The 18,311-nt window shown below is 41.0% G+C and overlaps 1 protein-coding gene across 3 annotated transcripts in view; it reads right to left on the bottom strand.

Annotated features, from left to right (window-relative positions):
- The window catches only part of cita (citron rho-interacting serine/threonine kinase a), a 34,082-nt gene that overhangs the window by 2,389 nt on the left and 13,382 nt on the right, over window positions 1-18,311 (bottom strand). The window contains exons 14-48 of one of the 3 annotated variants that reach the window (XM_062398188.1): window positions 17,670-17,840; window positions 17,512-17,565; window positions 17,358-17,411; window positions 16,985-17,125; window positions 16,725-16,850; window positions 16,146-16,241; window positions 15,377-15,493; window positions 14,595-14,704; window positions 14,001-14,175; window positions 12,649-12,846; window positions 12,365-12,418; window positions 11,768-11,965; window positions 11,280-11,473; window positions 11,053-11,188; window positions 10,808-10,912; window positions 10,419-10,559; window positions 10,081-10,188; window positions 9,738-9,930; window positions 9,094-9,255; window positions 7,613-7,750; window positions 6,895-7,075; window positions 6,716-6,807; window positions 6,430-6,534; window positions 6,055-6,224; window positions 5,649-5,693; window positions 4,102-4,182; window positions 3,878-4,013; window positions 3,649-3,788; window positions 3,401-3,493; window positions 3,171-3,279; window positions 2,863-2,991; window positions 2,568-2,648; window positions 2,390-2,468; window positions 2,064-2,246; window positions 176-554 (exon numbers count right to left, since the gene is read on the bottom strand). In XM_062398188.1, coding sequence (XP_062254172.1) covers window positions 176-554; window positions 2,064-2,246; window positions 2,390-2,468; window positions 2,568-2,648; window positions 2,863-2,991; window positions 3,171-3,279; window positions 3,401-3,493; window positions 3,649-3,788; window positions 3,878-4,013; window positions 4,102-4,182; window positions 5,649-5,693; window positions 6,055-6,224; window positions 6,430-6,534; window positions 6,716-6,807; window positions 6,895-7,075; window positions 7,613-7,750; window positions 9,094-9,255; window positions 9,738-9,930; window positions 10,081-10,188; window positions 10,419-10,559; window positions 10,808-10,912; window positions 11,053-11,188; window positions 11,280-11,473; window positions 11,768-11,965; window positions 12,365-12,418; window positions 12,649-12,846; window positions 14,001-14,175; window positions 14,595-14,704; window positions 15,377-15,493; window positions 16,146-16,241; window positions 16,725-16,850; window positions 16,985-17,125; window positions 17,358-17,411; window positions 17,512-17,565; window positions 17,670-17,840 — 4,674 coding nt within the window. Of the gene's footprint in view, window positions 1-175; window positions 555-2,063; window positions 2,247-2,389; window positions 2,469-2,567; window positions 2,649-2,862; window positions 2,992-3,170; window positions 3,280-3,400; window positions 3,494-3,648; window positions 3,789-3,877; window positions 4,014-4,101; window positions 4,183-5,648; window positions 5,694-6,054; window positions 6,225-6,429; window positions 6,535-6,715; window positions 6,808-6,894; window positions 7,076-7,612; window positions 7,751-9,093; window positions 9,256-9,737; window positions 9,931-10,080; window positions 10,189-10,418; window positions 10,560-10,807; window positions 10,913-11,052; window positions 11,189-11,279; window positions 11,474-11,767; window positions 11,966-12,364; window positions 12,419-12,648; window positions 12,847-14,000; window positions 14,176-14,594; window positions 14,705-15,376; window positions 15,494-16,145; window positions 16,242-16,724; window positions 16,854-16,984; window positions 17,126-17,357; window positions 17,412-17,511; window positions 17,566-17,669; window positions 17,841-18,311 lie in introns of all 3 variants that reach the window. The other 2 variants (XM_062398189.1, XM_062398190.1) reach the window with 2 other exon arrangements.

The following is an 18,311-nucleotide window of genomic DNA, read 5'->3' as shown; positions in this document are numbered from 1 at the left end:
GAAACAGCTGCTGGCTTTGTGCAAAAGTAGGAAAATATGTTTACCAGTATCTCTAAAGATCAGAAATTGAGATTTTACATTTTTCCGTCATCTCATCAAACTCTACACAAGAAAGTGAGTGCATTTCACCCATAATGTCAAATGAACATACCATGAAAATAAACGATTGTCAAACCTTGTTAACAGAGTTTATGGGTGTGCGTCCAGAGCCAGTGTGGAGCCTTTGGCGCTCTTCGAATCGTCCGGGGGACCTCTCCCTACGAACATCCATCATCCGGCCAGGGGAGCGCTCCATGCGAGGGTCTGCCATGGCCCTCCCTGGGGAGCGCTCTAACCGGGGGTCGGCCATGGCCCTGCCTGGAGACCCCACTATCCGGCTCTCCAGCATCCTGCCGGGGGACTTCTCTCGCTCCAATGGACGGCTGGGGGACTTGTCCCGCCGAAACTCTGTGCGAGCCTCTCGGTAGCGGTGAGGTGTGCCTGGGTCTCCTGGGTTGGAGGCCAGCCTTTTAGAGATGTGCTCATTGTAGGATGGAGGCCCGCGCTTGTTGGGGCTGTTGGGGAGGAACCGAGGCATAAAGACGGGCATGGAGTGTTGGTTAAAGAAAGAGTGTGTGTGTCTTGAGGCATGGGCTTCGCTTGGCGCTGTGGGAATCAGGTCAGTTAGTAAACGTGGTGAAGCTGATGAGATCACACTCAAGCTAATTTGTTGAGCAGTTTGTAACTAGACTGAACTCATCTACCACATTTTACTTTCTAAATGAGAATACTGTCAGTGGCTGACAACAGGGGAAGAGCAAAGTTTGGACTGGTTTACAAAGCCAGTTGGAAAATTCAACACAATGAGCAAGAACAGCTCAATTGATAGTGAGCATCAAATTGTAATAGACCAGTTTCAGAACATAAAAAAATATCTTTATTCAACAATTTCCCTTCTACATTTAACAAGATACACTTTACAAAGCAAATCTAATTTAAAAAGACAAATCTAACGATCTGTTACAGATAAAAAATGAACTCTTCCTCCTGCAAAGAATAAAATTAAGGTATTACTTTTCTGTTTTTACTGTGTAACCAAATAAAAACAATAAGCCCACAATTTCCCAAGCACCACCTGTTTGTGTCGACCTGTGCCCGTCAGTGCCAGCTAGTCTCAGTGACCCTTCAACAACACCAGTGTACATGGAGTAAATGAGTGCAGTGTAATACTCTTACAGTATAGACTCAGCATCACAAAGAAGACTAAACCTCACCAAAAATAAACAAATGAATAAATAAGATGTTTTTTTTGTTTAAAAAAATGTTCTATCTGCAGGATTTACAATTTACATAAGAAAATTCCACGGAATATTTTCCTTCAAAAGACTAATTAAGTCATGGCATTGTTTATTTATCAATTGATACTCAGATAAAGAGGCTTTCAAATATATATAGGAGTTGTCACAAATTGCTTAATTAAATTGAGTTTCCAGTTAAGTTGCTAAAGTTTAACTTTAATTTCCTTTTTTGGCTGTTGAAATGTTGAAATTAGATTAGATTCTCTGATTTAATAAATTAAATTATGAATCAATCACTTTTCCTAAATTTAAAATACTAGACTACTAACATGTAGTATTAGTAGATGAGGTTACAATTACGCAAAAAATTACGGTTGAAGGGTAGGGTATGGGTCATTACATTCTGGAGCAATTTCAATTAAAGAGGCGGATCAAAGACTTTAAAGAAATTATGCATCTTGATTAAAAATAAATCAGGCATATTGAGGGGAGTGTGTGTAATTTGGTGCAGCTTGATTGAATGTGAAGGGACTGTTGCGCCTTGGTGCAGGTATGCGCTCTCCAGAGTGAAAATCATTGTTTGATAATTGAATACGTTTATTTATTCATTCCTTCATTGAAGAATTGATTTTTATCATATACTAACAGTGTATAAGACATGTTAGGTGGTTGTGTTTGTTCAAAAACATATTATAACATTATATTCAATATTTTATCAGCTACCACGAGCGTAAGCTAGGGCAGGTTTAAGAAATAGCAGTTGTGTGTGTGTGTTTGTGTCGTCACCTGCGGCCGGAGCTGTTTCGCTGCAGGTCTCCTAAACCCTCTTGGCTCTGGATCAGGTTGCCCTTGCAGCATATGACCCTAAGTTTGTTCTGGTAGGACGAGGCCAGGTAGATGGCCCCAGAGGAGATAGCGGGGCCAAGGTAGCGTGGGTTGGGGATATCCAGGTGTGCATATGAGTGAGGCCTGGAAAAGAGGAAATTGCATCAGATATTTTATGATTATGTATTAAATAATAATGTTGAATAGGGAGTAGGGACCCACAAAATGATGATTGTGTGAACTAATTGAGGCATTAGCACTGACAAAGAAGCAGAATGGAATCTTACCCCAGAGCAGCATGTCCCTGAATCTCAATAACGTCCAGGGAGTTGAAGTAGGTCACGAACAAGTAAGGTTCTCGGTACGCTGAAAGGTCAAAACAAATCCACTTATTATCCTTTTATATCGACCATATATAATTGGAAAATAAATCAAAATTTGAAAGTGTCCATGATTGGCACGAACCAAATGAGAGAGGCAGACGGCTCCATCTGATATCATCATTTCTACTCCTGCGGCCGTATGCATCCACAAACACACCAAACTCTGCAAGACAAATATTTTGGATATCACAACCACAATAATCTCCAGCCTGATATACGCAGATATCACATTTATAAGAATTATTTCCTGAAAACACATTTTCTTCCACTAAGGGTTAAGGTGTTGTTTCTTTACTGGTACATGCGTTGTCATGCCTGACTGCACACACAGCGTAGATAACAGGTGAGCCCACACATACAGAAAATAGGCATCTAACCATGGAAACAGAGCAGGTATTCATCCTTCTGTGGAGCAGTGGTGACCTGGATGATAGAGATCGGGAAGCTGTGGGAAGACGCAGCGAAGACGGCAGAGGCGAGCGTTACGTCGTTTTTATCCAGGAACTCTGTAGAAAAAGATACAAAATCAGTATAAATCACCATCGGTATCGGTGAGGTCATTCAGGTGTGAATGTTCCAACTTAACAGAGACAGATACACCCTCATGTAGAGTTTCTCACAACACCATCTGGCTAATGAAGTTATATTTTCGAAAGCCACATCAATACAGATTTTAAACAGTTACCTTCCAGCACATACTGCTTCATCTCAATCTCATAGAACTTGTTGGTGCCGATGATGATGCTGTAGCCAGTGAAGTGGATACAGCTGCAGGGCTCTGACGTCTCAATTTCCTAAAAATACAAAGTTCAACAGTGACACTTTGTTAAACTCACTACTCCCTGTAAGAACACTTTCTTTCGTTGTCTTTCCTTCATCATGTAATCTATATCATTGTCTTTCAGGCCCACTCACCTTTCTGATGCAGAACTTGTTGAGGCTTTCGTTGAGTCGTAGAATTGTGATCTTATTGGGCATAGCAGCGCAGATACAAGTCCCATTATCAATCTGTGAAGAGAGAACAATTCTGCAATCAGGAGAGCAGTAAATATCTGCAATCAGACAGCAGAGCGCTCTTCTATTACTTTGATCATTAACTCTGACTAAATAACAGCCCAACTAAAATGAGTGTGTTCAGTTTAAGTAACAACAGCCTGACTCACCTTCCCAGAGGAGAAGAGGTGGCATCCCTTCACTGTCTCAAAGATGAAGGGATTGAGGTCAGGCTGAGCCGGGAGATGAGACTGTGACAAGGACTGCTTCACTTTCTTGATCTCCACCAGACAAAGTGCCCTGTCCTCTCCTGGACGACAACATCAATGAATTAGTAAAAAAGTACACTTGAACCTTTGACGACTGAGCAATTGAGTTTATTGGGCATGCTGGACTGACCAGTGATCATCAGCAGCTTATCAAGCTCCTTCAGGATCTGGATCTGGAAGACGGAGGTCAGCCCAGGGATGTGTGTCAAAGAGTTCTTTATGACGTTTAGAGCGTACAATCCTTCCTCGGACCCCACCAACACAATCTGAGGGAAAGGAAAATCATATAGGTGAACATGCAGCTGATTAATGCATCTGGGAGAGGACATGCCTCTAGGTTTTTCTTCTTTGTACCTGGTCAGTGAGAGGCAGAGTGCAGTTGATGTCCAAACGGTCATCACCCTCCAGTTTCAGCAGGGAGTTCCCAAGAAGTTTCTATTCAGACAAGAAACATGAACAGAGAGAGACATGGACATAGACATGTAAAATGAACAAAAGTAGGGACTAAATGAGGCAAAATCCAACCAAAGAGTAACTAAATGAGACTAGGAATTGGGCAAGCTTTTGATAACAACAAACACAAATCACTTGGTATATTTAGAGCTGTGTAAATCTGGGTGACCACATCAACAACCACATCAGCGCAAAAAAGCAACAGTAGTGGGTCAATAAATGAATTTAATAAAGATGGTTTAACATTGTAAGTATCCCCCAGCTGTTCTTCTATGGTTGTATGGACATATTACAGATGACAGCAAAGTAAGGAAAGGTGCTGAAGGTGGAAATTAACCAATAATAGAAAGTAAAAGTAGGTTAGTAAAAATAACAGAGGGTTAGTCAAACAACATATAAACGATATGGCCAGAAGTATGAGGACACAAGGCTATTCGATCCAAATACTTTGGTCATGTTTGGTCCATTGCAATTCAGGCAAAGTTCCATAGTTCCAATTTTAAAAAATCCTGATTTATGGTAACAGTTAAAAGTCCTTTGCCATGTTACACAATAAATAAATAAATTAACAAAACGTCTCTTGGAGTTTGGTGTGTAGAAACTCGACTGCACAGAGCCCTGACCTCAACCCATCCAACACGTTTAGGATGAAGTGAAAACTGAAGCCTCATCACCCAACATAAGTGCTAATGTTGATGCTCATGTGGAGGACATGTAGCCAGTCTTAAGAGTTCTTTGGAAAGTCTTTCTAGAAGAGTGAAGGCTTTTATAGTATATTAGAGCTCACGGTTTTGGAATGAGATGTTAATAATCACATTTAGGTGTAAATGTTCAGTGGTACACTGATTTTGTTATAATAATTTTAGCCATGAAGTATAATCTGCCTTAAGGGGAAACACTGCATATTAAATATTTAAATGCTTATTTGAATAACGAGGCAGATTTAAGAACCAGAGTAGCAGTACAGTTTTGAGAATATCTAAAACTATTTTAAAGGGTCATTTTGCACAGGATTGCAAGAGACATTGCAAACAGCTTTTTCTTAACAGCAATAAACACACAAACACCAACAAAACCAACAGAAGTCTGCAAACTGATGTTGAGCTCAGCTCGCTTCAGGAGTGTGACATGTGTCTGTGTTTCAGTCAACAGGGCTGAAGCAGCGCATGGGTTTTGCATGCATGCCAGTACAACCGCCTGACATCAGGCCAAAGGTGCAGAGCTGAGTCTATTCACATCCATGCATTAGGTAAGTTTTATGTGTGGATTTAGCAGTTTTTCAAAGGGCGGCTCTTCCATTGGACCACATAGGGTCACTGAGCCTCAGACTGTGATGATCTGTACCAAACAGTGTCAGTGTTTAATGTGCATATGTGTACAGCTACTGCATGCTCAGTCGGTCGGTCGACTGACTGAAGCCCAAGCATACGTGCAGCTACTTACTGTACCTGAACCAGAGGGGATAGGTTCTTCTGTCTTTTAGAAACACCTGCCTATAATATGATCCACACAACCGAGTTGAATGGAGATACACAAGCACAGTATAACCACATCAACAAAGACGATGACAACACACAAATAGTAGACGTTGATGTTGAGAACATGCAGAGAGACAAAGAAGAAGGGAAAGGGAGAAAAAGAAGTGAAGGCACTGGCTGATGTTTAATGGAGGCATTCAGTATATTTGAGCCAATCACACCAAACAATACAGCCATCCTTGTATTACATTACTATTTGATATGTGTAAATTGTAATAAGCAAATTGGTCTTTCTTACACCTTTAGTAGGCAAACTCTTGAACCCAATCAGGCCTGACAAAAGCAGAAACATTAAATATACAGTCAAAAAACTTACAGCATCGGAATCGACTTTGTCTTTAGATCCACGGCTACCAGCCACCACAGACTCCAGCACAGCCACCCAGCGCTGCTTGTCAGGGAAGCTGGGAGCCATGAAGTAGAGAGACTGGCCTGGCCAGCAGGTGGTGTTGGGATGTGACTCCAGCTTCAACACATATGGGATGTCTGTGTACAGACACACAAAGCTGAACTGGTTGGCTCTCTTTCACATCCCAGCAGAATGGTCAACATTTTTGTTATATTTTGGGATAAGATGAAAAATTAGGTAATATTTGAACATTTGCAATTTAAAAAAACAGGGAGAGGATGATGCACTAACACTCCTACAATAGGCTGAATGTAGCAGATTTAGTTGATATTGATCTGGTACCTGACTTTGCCGTGTTGATGAGCTCAGAGGCTCCAACAGCTCCATGAATTGTCACTTCTCCATCAGGCATACAGAGCTCAAACTCCTCCTCAGGCGCCATACAGTCTAGAAGAAAACCCACCACACTATTATTGTTGTTTTAATTCTGTTGTATTGATCTTCATGGAAACATAACTGGATGAATTGGGAATGAATGTTTGATTTAGTGGTTGGATTGGGAAATAAGTATTTTCCAATGATATTTTATCAATATAATAAAAAACTGCTATACATAATAAATACTGACCCTCTCTGGGCTCACTGTCATAGATGGACACTTTAGTTCCATCTAGCACCACGTACTTCGTCTCCCAGCCTTGCTGACCACGCTTTCCATTTCTTTAGGAGCACACACAGAGGTACACGCACAATCTATGCTGTGTATTTAACATATTGCAAATGTTAAAGAAGGACTGAGATTGTTACCGAGGCTGCTTCATCCAACCCTCTAAACGAACATGCCCACTGGCCTCTTTGACTTGCAGCGCAGGCGAGTTCGCCTTTTCTCGGCACAGAGCCTCAGAAAAGTGAGTGGCGTACTCGGCTGGCAGACCGCAGGTAGCCGGAAGACACGGTGAGCATTTAGGGTGACACAATGTGTTGCACTCTATAATAAGACAAGGACAAAGAGAGAGAGAGAGAGAAAGAGAGAGGGTGAAGGAATGCTTATATGGATTTATTAGACAATTCCTTTACTAGTCATTGTCAAGTCACTAATCATCAATATGGGAGTTATTATTTGATTTTTGTTTAAATATTTAGAGAATCATGTTTGAAAATAAAAAAAGCATCAAGTGATGAGTTTATCACCATACAAGTGTGTATGATTTAATGGTTATAATAACCCATACCACTCTAGATATACTTCTTTGATTTAATTGCAGTTATTACAATATTGACAATGACAAGAGTAAGACAATTGTGTTTCCACATTTCCATGACTGCGTTTGCACTGTCTCTAGACTTAAAGCTTGGTTAATTGTCAACAGTAGAAATTTTAAGGACAGCTAAAACAAGAAATATCTGATTCCATCATGTAAGGGAGTCGATGGCAACACAACTAGAGCTATTTCAAGTATTTAGCTAGAGCCGGCCAATAAATATTCCTGAAATATCTTCACATTTGGTATTCACAGCTACAGACCTAGACAAGTGGCAGCCTGTCGTCCAAAATGCACAGTGTCCAGACAGACAGCACACTTGGCAGCCCTCATGTTGAGGCCCACAGTGAAACGATGAGGGATGTTGTGGTGCATTCTTTCCTTCACACGACGACCAAATTCTGCGATACAAAGAGGAAGAAGTGGGCAGGGAGAGGAGTTACTGAAAGAGAATCATGGTACCATACCATTTTGTTACACAGGTAATCTTTTCGGAAATCTGCACAAAATTTGATGAGTTCCAGTTTTTCAAGCAGCATTGGGCAATTTGAAAAATGAATTGATCCTTTGACTGCAGGTACAAAGGCATATGAATCTTTAAGTAAAAAAAAAAGTCAATCAGAATTATATAATGCATGCCAATGCAATTACTCCTGGGTGAAAAGCTGCCTATACTGCCATATGCTATCTAAATCATGACTCCAGGAATGAGGCTGAAAAAAATAAGACGCCAAACTTGACCTTTACGAGACAAGTATTTGGTCAAGTTATGGTTTACGCGACAAAAGGACAAAAAGACAGATACAGATTTTGTTAATATGTCTTTATAATGCATGATGCATGTAGATGAGCTCATGCATGTGAGGAGACACACTATGGTGACTGCTAACTTACTTTCAAAGGTGACCCTCCTCTTTTCTGTGAGGAGCAAGAGGAAAGAGACAGAAAGGAGAGAGCAGTCTAACAATAGCTAGGTGAAAGTAAAGGAACACAGACAGTCAGGGGTCTGAATCACAAAGCAGGTTTGACTTAGTGATATCAATGATAAAATACACAACAAGGAGTATTATCTGTTATCATAACAACTGACACCATGGTGTTTAGAGATTCAGTTGCACAAGATTACAGATCATTCTTTTTTTTTCCATCAGAAATGCTGTTCAAGCTGTTGCTTGCTATTTTTCCCCGCAGAGCTTTCTAAGCAGACGAGCTATTTGCACATTTTGATATGAGTCACTGAACCTCCCCAAATTCTATGATTATATGTAATATGAGGTTCAGTTTCCATGGTGATCAACCACCCCAAAAAATTTAGTGGTTTAGCTTTGTGATATAGGAAAGCCTGGATTAAAACCAGTGCTACCTGGCTAATCCACTATTCTTACTTTGTGAGACAGGCCCAAGCAGGATTACGACGTTAGCTGGATAAACGCAGTGAATAAAACCTGAAACAGCTCTTTTTGCTTCTGTGTCCTTGGTTAAACATGTGCTGAACAGATGTTATCCAATTTTATTCAACTTCATAATCCTGCTTGGTGAGACAGGCCATAGAAAGAACACACATAAACACAACATGTAAATAAAACATGTGAACAGGGAGTCCCAATTGTGTTGACACCGATAGCATAAAGGTGATCAACTTCAAAACCCAGGTTCAAATTGACAGTGATGAGCTGAGGGCAACATACGCGTCACTTGACTGTCTGTTTACTAGTCTGTGTGCGTCTTGGTGTGTGTCACTAACCTTCAGGTGTGGACATCTCCTTAGAGCGGGTGGAGGGGTTCAGCAGGCTGCTGGGATTGGGCTGACGTTCTGGGGATTTGACAATGGCCGACATGAGGATTTGGTGTCGAGCCTGGGCCGGAGTGGAAGGAGCCATATGTTCCTGTGCTTTGAAATGAGCCGCTGTGTGACCACGAGCAAATAAATCAACCCAATATTAGATCAGTGATATTACATCTGGCTCCATTACCAAAAAAAAACAAAACAAATTAGAGTCTGAAATAGATCTTATCGGACATGACAGGTGTAGGCAGTGGAGGAGCAGGATGCTGTCATGGCAACTCTATTACAAGATTACTGGGAAGAGATAAGGGAGCTGACTTTGGTTGTCACTTCTCATCTGAAATGGCAGGCCTCAATTTATCGAGGTATGATTTAAGGTTTTTGTTTAAAGTTAAATCAACTCTTCTGTGGCTCAGTATCAACACGATTAAAAGCCAAGTTTCACACACAGGAAGTATTGATTACAGTACTGTCATCATCCAAGGTAATCATGGAAGATTAACCATCTTGAACCAGGACTATGCTGGCCAGGAGATGCCATTAAGATATATGACATAATAGACAATGCTATATTTGGTGCAGTAAGAGTACTGTGTCCCTACCCTCTTCTCTAAGGGACCGTAGCTCTATCCTCATCTTCTGCAGAGCCTCCTCTAGCTCTGCACACCTTGAGCGCTCCTTCTCCAGAGCCAGTTTCATGTCACTGTACTGCATGGGAACTGCCGGCTGGGCCTGTGGAACCAGCGCGCCGTTAGTTGTGGTACCTACATCTTCTCGCCGCCGCCCAAATATACCCTGTTCAGAGAAGAAACAGGACTGAATTGGTTAATAAAGGTACACAAATATCATTACTTATATTGCACATAAACACAACCGTACATACAAAGCTTTTAATTTAAGATGATTATCAATTTAATATGGTTTATGTGAAATATTTTCACAGACCTTCTTTTTCTTGGTGGGCTGGTCCATTTTCGCCTGGAGGAAGTCAATGAGTTTAGTCTGCTGGGAGATGGTCCCCTCCATCTTCACCTTCTCATGGGAGTACACAGCCTGCAAGAAGGAAAACAGAGGATTTCAGAAAAAAATCTCTATCGAGACAACGTTAAAAGAATATCCTCTAAGAACCCATGAATTAGTTACTTACTTTATCATCTTGGTCTCACTGGGATACCTCGTAACTTGCACAATTCATCAGTCTTATTCTAATATCCCACTATGACCCATTTTCTCCCAGGAGACCATTGTATTTCATCAAATTACGAATGTGTTGCACTTCACACCTGTATATTCTCCAGCTGGTACTCAAGATCAGTTCTCTCCGTCTTGAGCATGTCAGTCTGGTCCAGGGCGTCCTGCAGACCTTGGGTCAAGCGGAAAATGTGGCTCTTTTGCAGGTCCATCTGCTGCTGCAGTTTCCCTTGCTGTCGAAACACCAGAGCAGAGATATTTAAATACAGATTTAAATAAAAAAATGTGTCATATTTCATAGGGGTCACAAATGAACTCTAATAAGAGGAGATATGTTCCAAACAAATAAGTAATTGAATTTCTTTAACAGCTTATAAAAAATACTCTCCCTGGTCCTGGGTTTTAAGGAGTTATAGGGGACTTAATATAAGTTATATTTAATCAGTAATGTTATATAGGGTGGTCATATTTGACTTTTTACCTCTTCCATGAGCCTCTGTTTCAGTTCACGCTCGGTCTCCAGTTTCTGCTGTAAGCTGCGGGCGTTCATCTCTAGCATTGAGTGCTTCTTCTCCAGATCATTGAGCTGTGTGAGTGCACGTTAAAACAAAACACAAACGCAGCTACTTACTCTGCTTCAGAAGGGACACAAATATCTGTTGACTTTCAGTCCATGGACAGAAGATTGGGGTTCATGTCAAAGACATAGGCACATTAGTGACTCACAGTATCAGACAGACTTTCAGCCTTTAGTCTCTGCTCCTTCAAAGCATGCTGTAAGGCCACTATCTCAGCTTTGTGCTCTTTGACGGCCAGTTCCACTGCCTGGCGAGACTCACTGCTGCGCTGGTCTGCACGCAGCCTGTGAACAGCAACAGGGTTTACACATCTTGATGGATATACTTAATGACACAGAGCGGACGTTCATATTTATAACACTGCTTGAAACATACCTATTCTGCTTCTCATTGTCCAGCAGTCTCTGCAGGTCCCTTGTGCGTCTCTCAGCTTGGCTTTTTTCGTCCTCCAGGGCCCCTCTCCAAGCCTCCCACTGCCGCTCTTTCTCCAGCAGCTCGTCGTTTAGGGACTCCAGCTCAACCACCTGCTCCTCCAACATGCTGCATGTTGTCTTCAGTGTCTCAATGTTCTAGAAAGATCAACACGAGAATGACTAAAGAGAACATCTTTTGGTTATTTTTCAGCCAAAGCATGTGATTGTTGCCTTCTGCCTGTCAGTTTCAGCTCAAAGTCTCATTATGAGACTACAATATTACATGATTCCTTGGTCTGAAAATAGGCAAAGCAACAAAAAACTTAACGTAATCTGTCGACAACACTGTTTAACTTCCCACTATATCTACTAATATGATGTTCTGTTGGTAGTTAGTGCTTTCAATTCAAGTGCTTCATGCCTTGTTTAAGCATTACAGTGTCCTTTTACCTGTTTCTGGTTGTTGAGGTGCATCTCGCGGTCAGCCACCTCCCTCCTCAGCCTGTCCACTTCCTGGCTGAGCTGCAGCTGGTCCTCCCTCTCATCAGACGCCTCATCAAGTTGTTTGGACAGGTAGAAGTTCTGGCGGTTCAACTCAGCATTCTCCTGACTCAGCTGGGTAAGCTGCTCCTCCAGGTCAGTGATCACCTGAGGGAATACAAACATAAGGACATTAGCCTTGCTTATCGAAATGAAAAGTTATTTTAATATCTGTTAAAAAAGGCCAACGTAAAATAATCATTTGAGTAGTATAGTCATAATTTCTCACTTCATAATGTCACTAATGAATGCAACAACTAATATTGAACTCTCACTAGTAAGAGACATATCTTTAGCATGTAGGATTGAAGAGGTCTCTTTCAGTGTAGTGAAATTGAATACAAAATTAACAAGTACAACTAGGGCATCTTCTATGAAATCTAGCTGTGTTTTCTTGCCAAAGACTTTATTTAGTAACTACATTTCTAAATTAAAACTAAGTTTTGTAATTGCACTTAAATAATCACAATTACAAGGTTGCATGGAAAAACTTGCGGCAACACTTACCGAGCAGCTTTCTCTCAAGGCATCAAACTTGTGCTGAATTTCGTCTCTGTGATTCTATAAGAAACAAAAGCAAATAAAGATAAAAAATACAACATCGGATTGCAAAAGAATCATGAGGAATTGTTTATTGCTGACACCATTATTCAGTGCAGATTGAAAACACGATCTGAACTGCAAGCAAGATAGCGGTTGTTGACAACTAAATAAACTTATACAGAACGTATGTGCACCTGCATAGCTATGAGTGACTCTAATTGTACACTGTGTTTGCGTTTGCGTCCTACCCTGAGGGCGTTGATCTCCTCCTCAGCCTCAGCGGTGGTCTCTTCCAGCTCAGTCTTTGCCTGTTGCAGCTGGCTCTCCAGGGCATGACGGGCAGCCTGCAGGCTGCTAATCTGAGACTCACGCTCCTGCAGAGACAAGGTCAACTCCGACACCTGTCTCCTGATCTCCAGCTTCTCTTCTTCATGTTCCAGGCCCATCTACAAGAGGGCAGGACTTGTGTGAATTTTGCATGCATATGGAAATGTAAATCAGACATGAACAGATTGTATTTGTATTGAATTTACAGATTTGTTTAACCTGCCCACGTGACCAGATGGTAGATGTTATTGGACATCAAAGAGTTATAAAGATGGACTGCAGATAGAACTGAAAGTAGATGTTTGTGTGTGTTTGTAAGTGAGGCTGGAGAGAGGTTAGAAATTAGTGCCAGACTACATGTCACATCTCAGTTGGGAAGAGTTTGAGCTATGATGACTATGAGACTTCCCACCAGGGGGGTGAGAGCCCTCAAACAGAAGCAAGGGGGCAGTGTTATGTCTTCTCCAATTATATCAAAACTTATTTTAATAGAATAGGTACAGAGCTAATGGGTTTTGTGGTGTATCTCTATTTTTGTATTATTTAAACCGCCGACTTGATTTTAATGTATTTTCAAATATTTACAGGTGAAAGTCTAATGTAAGTTCAATGAGACAAATTAATCAGGCACAAAGAGTGGGTGTTATACCGGACTGTTCAGAGTAAGCTGAGCCACAATCAAAGCACTCGATCTACCAGCTGATCTTCCGTCCAACCCTCGCTACGGTCATGAACTTATGGTAGTGACCTCTGCAGGGCAGCTAGGCTCAGCCGGAGATGCTTTGGGGAACAGTCACAGCTCAGTGTGTAGAAAAGAAGTCAGATGAGGTGGTTCAGGCATCTGATGCCTCCTGGGCACCTTCCATTTGAAATCTTCCAGGTAATCCCAAATAGAAGAAGGCCCCGGGGGAAACCCAGAACACACTGGGGGGGGATCGCATCTCATCGAGCCTGGGGATGTCTCGGGATCTCCATTACATATACATTTGGTTTAATATATTCTCTCACCTGTTGTCAGTCAATGCAGTTACATCATCGTAGAGAAGTAATATTAATACACCACTAAACCAGCAACTTTATCTTGTGTAAAGGCTAAATGGAAATTTTGCAGAGGTGCCACTATCATCCTTCTTTATTTAATTAGCTCTTTATCTGGGATCTGCTTGGTAGCTGCTCAGCTTCTTTAATCCCTTTTTTGGGATACTAATGAGTAATGCTCGCTGGTTTATTACTTAAAATTAGGCATTTTATCTCCAGTTTCCTATTGCCTCACCTCTCGCAGCCTGCTCTCCAGCTCCTGCAGTCGGGTCCTCTTGGCCTGCTCCTGTTGACTCATCTTCTCAAGGTGCTCCTCCAGTTTGGCATTTTGGGCCTCCAGCTTCCCTGCCTGAGACTCCAGGTAGAACTTCTGCTGCCGTAGCTCAGAGATCATCTCCTCTTGGGCTTTCCTGACCAAAACAAACACCCACACAAACCCATTATACTGACTGTTTAGAGTCTTTCATATTGTTCTCTAGAGGAGTATTTTAAGTGGCATGCAAATTAGTAATGTCAGCCAAAAGGTTTCTTTCAAAGTCATCTTTGTGTTCAATATACTGTAGCTGATCCAGTACACAAAACTTGTAAATTTAGGTGACAATATGTAAATTATACTTACTAAAGTATGTATGGTATGTACTTAAACAAGTATTTTTTTAATTTACAATAAGTATTGTTCTGTATTTTATTTTGCAGTTTTCCTGTCAAGGGAGATAGATCAGCCAAGGTACACAAAAATGTTCACTAATGAAGTGATGCGGACTCCAAGACTAAGACAGTGTGGGCACTCATGAAAGCACAGTGTGGGCAGATGGTCTAGTTAACTTACATATTCTTCTGGGTATAGATGCTGCTGTTAGCGGCCAGCTTGTTAGCCTCTGACAGCTCAGAGATGCGCTGCTCCAGGTTCTTCATCTTGGAATCCATAGCATTAATGGTCTGCAGGAAGAGGGAGACGCAACATTAGTTGAAATCACATATCAGCAAACACGCTCCAAATGCAGTATTCATATATTCCACTTTGATTGACAGCCAAATCCTACTAAGAACCTTGGGATGCATATATTTGAGAGGCACTTTTTTTTTTAATACAGGAAACAGAATTCTGTACTCCAGTAAAATCCTATTAGAGTCCATTAAGGTGTTGCTTAAATCGTCTACTGTCAATGTCAGATGACTACCTCTTAAAGCTTCTTAACTGCTTCAATTCTATCACATTAACCAGATTAGGGCTTGAGCCAAGGCTTTATAGTGCAACATGAAGTATACTACAATCTAATCCCACTGTAAAGTCCAGTACAATTTGCACCACTATAGCAAATTACAGACTAAGAATTGAATGAAAAACATTGATCGATTTTAGTGGTCAAACTCTGAGAACAATTTAGGGGGTGAATGAAAACGTATCATTTGTTTACAAACTTTCACCAAGTGAGACTTACATAGAACATTGTACTTTCTTAGTATAAAGAAGAGAAAAAAATATATACCGCTGCTGCTGAATATAATTCCATAAAAATGTATTTGACAATGTGAAATATTTTAATCCCTCAATCTAGCAGCAAATAACAAGCTGAATAAATATTTTTAAAAACCGCTGTGTTTCCTTACTGCTTTCTGTTCACCGATAAGTTTGCAGTTCTCCCTGGACTCCTCCTCATGTTGGGCTCTTCTGACCTCGAGGCTCTCCTTGTCAGCCAGGTCAACCTTCATCTGGGTCTCCAGAACCTTGATTAGACACAAGATGAGACATTTTCATTTTTAGTTTGAAATCTATAATCTGCTGCATTACAAAAGCATATTGACATGGTTGTAACCTGGTGTGGAAGCGATAATTAGTGTGGTGCTAAGTCTCACTGTAAAACATGTGGAAGCTCCGACTAACAATGATTTAAAATAACAGCACTGACATGGAATTACTACTTAAACATATACAGTCAATTGGCAGTCCATCAGGTACAACTGGTTTAAAGTAACAGTCCAGGGTCATCAAACATCATTTATAGACTGTAGTCTCCAAGGCTGTTAAAATTAGCTACATCATAAAAGAGTGGGGTTTCTGTTATTTTATATAAATAGAGTGGAAAAATGAATACATTATATAGTAATTGTTTAACCTAACCATCATGAATGTAGGAGATGAAGGATTTTTTAAATTTATGGTGAGGTGCTGTTCTGTAGCGGCCAATGCAACGTATCACACTTGGCATTTAAGTATGTTTACAAGACAGATACAACATTTAAATTATTCACCATAAGTTTTTAAACAAACTCAAAAATTATGATGCAAATAAAAGCCTCCTTATGGGGACAATAAAATAATCTATCTATCTATCTATCTATCAATTAAAGTCCTGATATATATATCATACATTCCCACCTTGATCTTGTCTTCAAAAAGCCTCTCTTTCTGAACCAGTTGGGTTTCCATTCTCTGGGCTGTCGACTGGGCATCTCGCAGGTTGTCCTCCAGTTCCTGGAAAATGTAGAATCAAAAAGGTAACTGGAAACATTCAACACAATAAAATATACTCAAAAGAAAATTCTGTAGTTGTATTATTCTCAAGAACCACCATGGTGAAGTCCTTAAAACTCAAGTACACAGTCTACTGAAAAACATCTATAATCTAAATTCAAAAACTTAAAAAAAAAAATGAAATGAAGAAACTTGCATAAAAAAGCTGGAAATCCACAAGTCGGTTGCAGCGTTGCCTACTCATGCTGACGCTGCTAAAATCATATATCTGTTAAAATCTCTACATTTACTGCACTTGTTAACTAGCACCAATTTGAGAGTTCACTTAACATGGAACTGACTAATGAGAGTGTGTATGGGCTCTAAGATAAGTGAGGAGGATAGAGGAGAGGGCTGAATGAACAGGAGAGGTGGGCAGAGGGGGGTGAAATTAGGGTTGGAGTGGGGCAAAGTATTAGCGAGCCTTATCTTTAGCTCTCTCACCAGGATCTTTTCAGCCATCTGCTGGATCTGCTGGGATTTGGTTTGAATGTCATCTTTCAGCTTATTCTCCCGCCGCTCAACCATTTCCAGCCTCTTTACCTGGTTCTCCAGGGTCTTCCTGCCCTCCTGCTTACACAACAAAGATAATAACATAAAATTAACCACACTGACAATTTGTCAAGGGTTAATTGTTGGGGTCCGCACAATCACAAACACCAACAAATATGTAATCATTGAACATCGTAGGTTTAGTGTGATACCTCTGTCTCTCTGAGGCGACGTTTTAAAGAGTCACTGGAGTCGCCTTTGCCTCGCAGACGCTCCAGGTCCCGTTCCAGACGCTCTTTGGCCTGCCGGACATTCTGCAGCAGCTCCGTTGCTTCTGTGCTCGCTTTCACTGCCTGGGGGAGGTCAAGAGGTCAAAGGCGTTTAGTGGCTCCCCAGACAAACCTTGTGATATGCTTGGGCAATTCCTATCCTCTGAGATATTGCAAAAAAAGGCCTCTCCCGAAAGAGACCCCGAGCAAGCCAACCACTGTTGATCTGCTTCTCATACTATCAGGAGAACAGAGGTTCTCCCAATTCAAAAGCTCAAATATTGTAAACGTGATTAAAATAGCAAAATGTATTTACCTTAGACAGTTTGTCCTGGAGCTCTTGGATTTTCACCTGCTGCTCGGAGTTAGTCTTAACAGAGAAAAAAACAAACACTCTAAGCTCAGACACAAAGTTTTAGTGTCAGTGATGCTAAAACAATGAAGATTTATCTGAACAGAGGAACTTATACCTTCTCAAGTTTAGAGAGAAGCTCCTCCACGTCGGCCTTTCCCTGCTCTTTGGCCTGAAAAAAAACATAGAAAAAAGAAAAAAGAATTCTCAGCCTTAGACATGGTCATAATTTAATTTGCATTACCTGACCTTTAACCATCTCTGATGCAAACAAACCTTCTGGATTCTCTGCTGGTATTCAACAGCTTTCCTTTTCAGTTCTTCACTTGTTTGTCTGGAGTCCCTAAGTTCGGCTTCATAGAGGTCACTGCGGCGCCGGGCGGCGGACAGGTCCTCCTCCAGCTGCCTGATGGTGACCTGCATCTCTTCCAGTTGGGCATGGTACTCCTGAGGGCGGAGAAACAACACAGTCCCCATCAATATAGAAAGAAATGCGCTCCAAGAAGTGTATTTTGGAGCACATTTTGAAGCGCATAATATTCTCAGCATTGCATACTGAACGATACTGCTGAATGCATTGTGACATGGCGACAATTTCTACTTTGAAACCTATCTGAGGACTTCAGGGAAATAATTGGCTCTGTATGACCTGTGTGAAAATAGTGTTTTTTCCCAGCTCAGTAAAATGAAAGCATTTTGAGAGCATTTCTGTAGGAAGAATAAAATATATGAGTGCAGCTATTCAGGTTGTGTCACAGTGAAACGTTTAAGACTGCTGTATCATCATAAGCTACATTTCACAAAGTTGTTGCTTTGTGTGTTTTTCTTAAATAAATGTATCGTTCTAAATCAGGAATCTCCTGGAGAAAAACACATTTAGCAAATTGTTTGTTTTAGCAAGAGCAGCAACAGCAGCAA

This window comes from Platichthys flesus, chromosome 2, assembly GCF_949316205.1.
Source record: "Platichthys flesus chromosome 2, fPlaFle2.1, whole genome shotgun sequence".
In the NCBI taxonomy this organism is placed as follows: Eukaryota; Metazoa; Chordata; class Actinopteri; order Pleuronectiformes; family Pleuronectidae; genus Platichthys; species Platichthys flesus.
The sequence above is the reverse complement of the archived record's forward strand: the minus strand, read 5'-3'. Positions and strand labels throughout refer to the sequence as shown.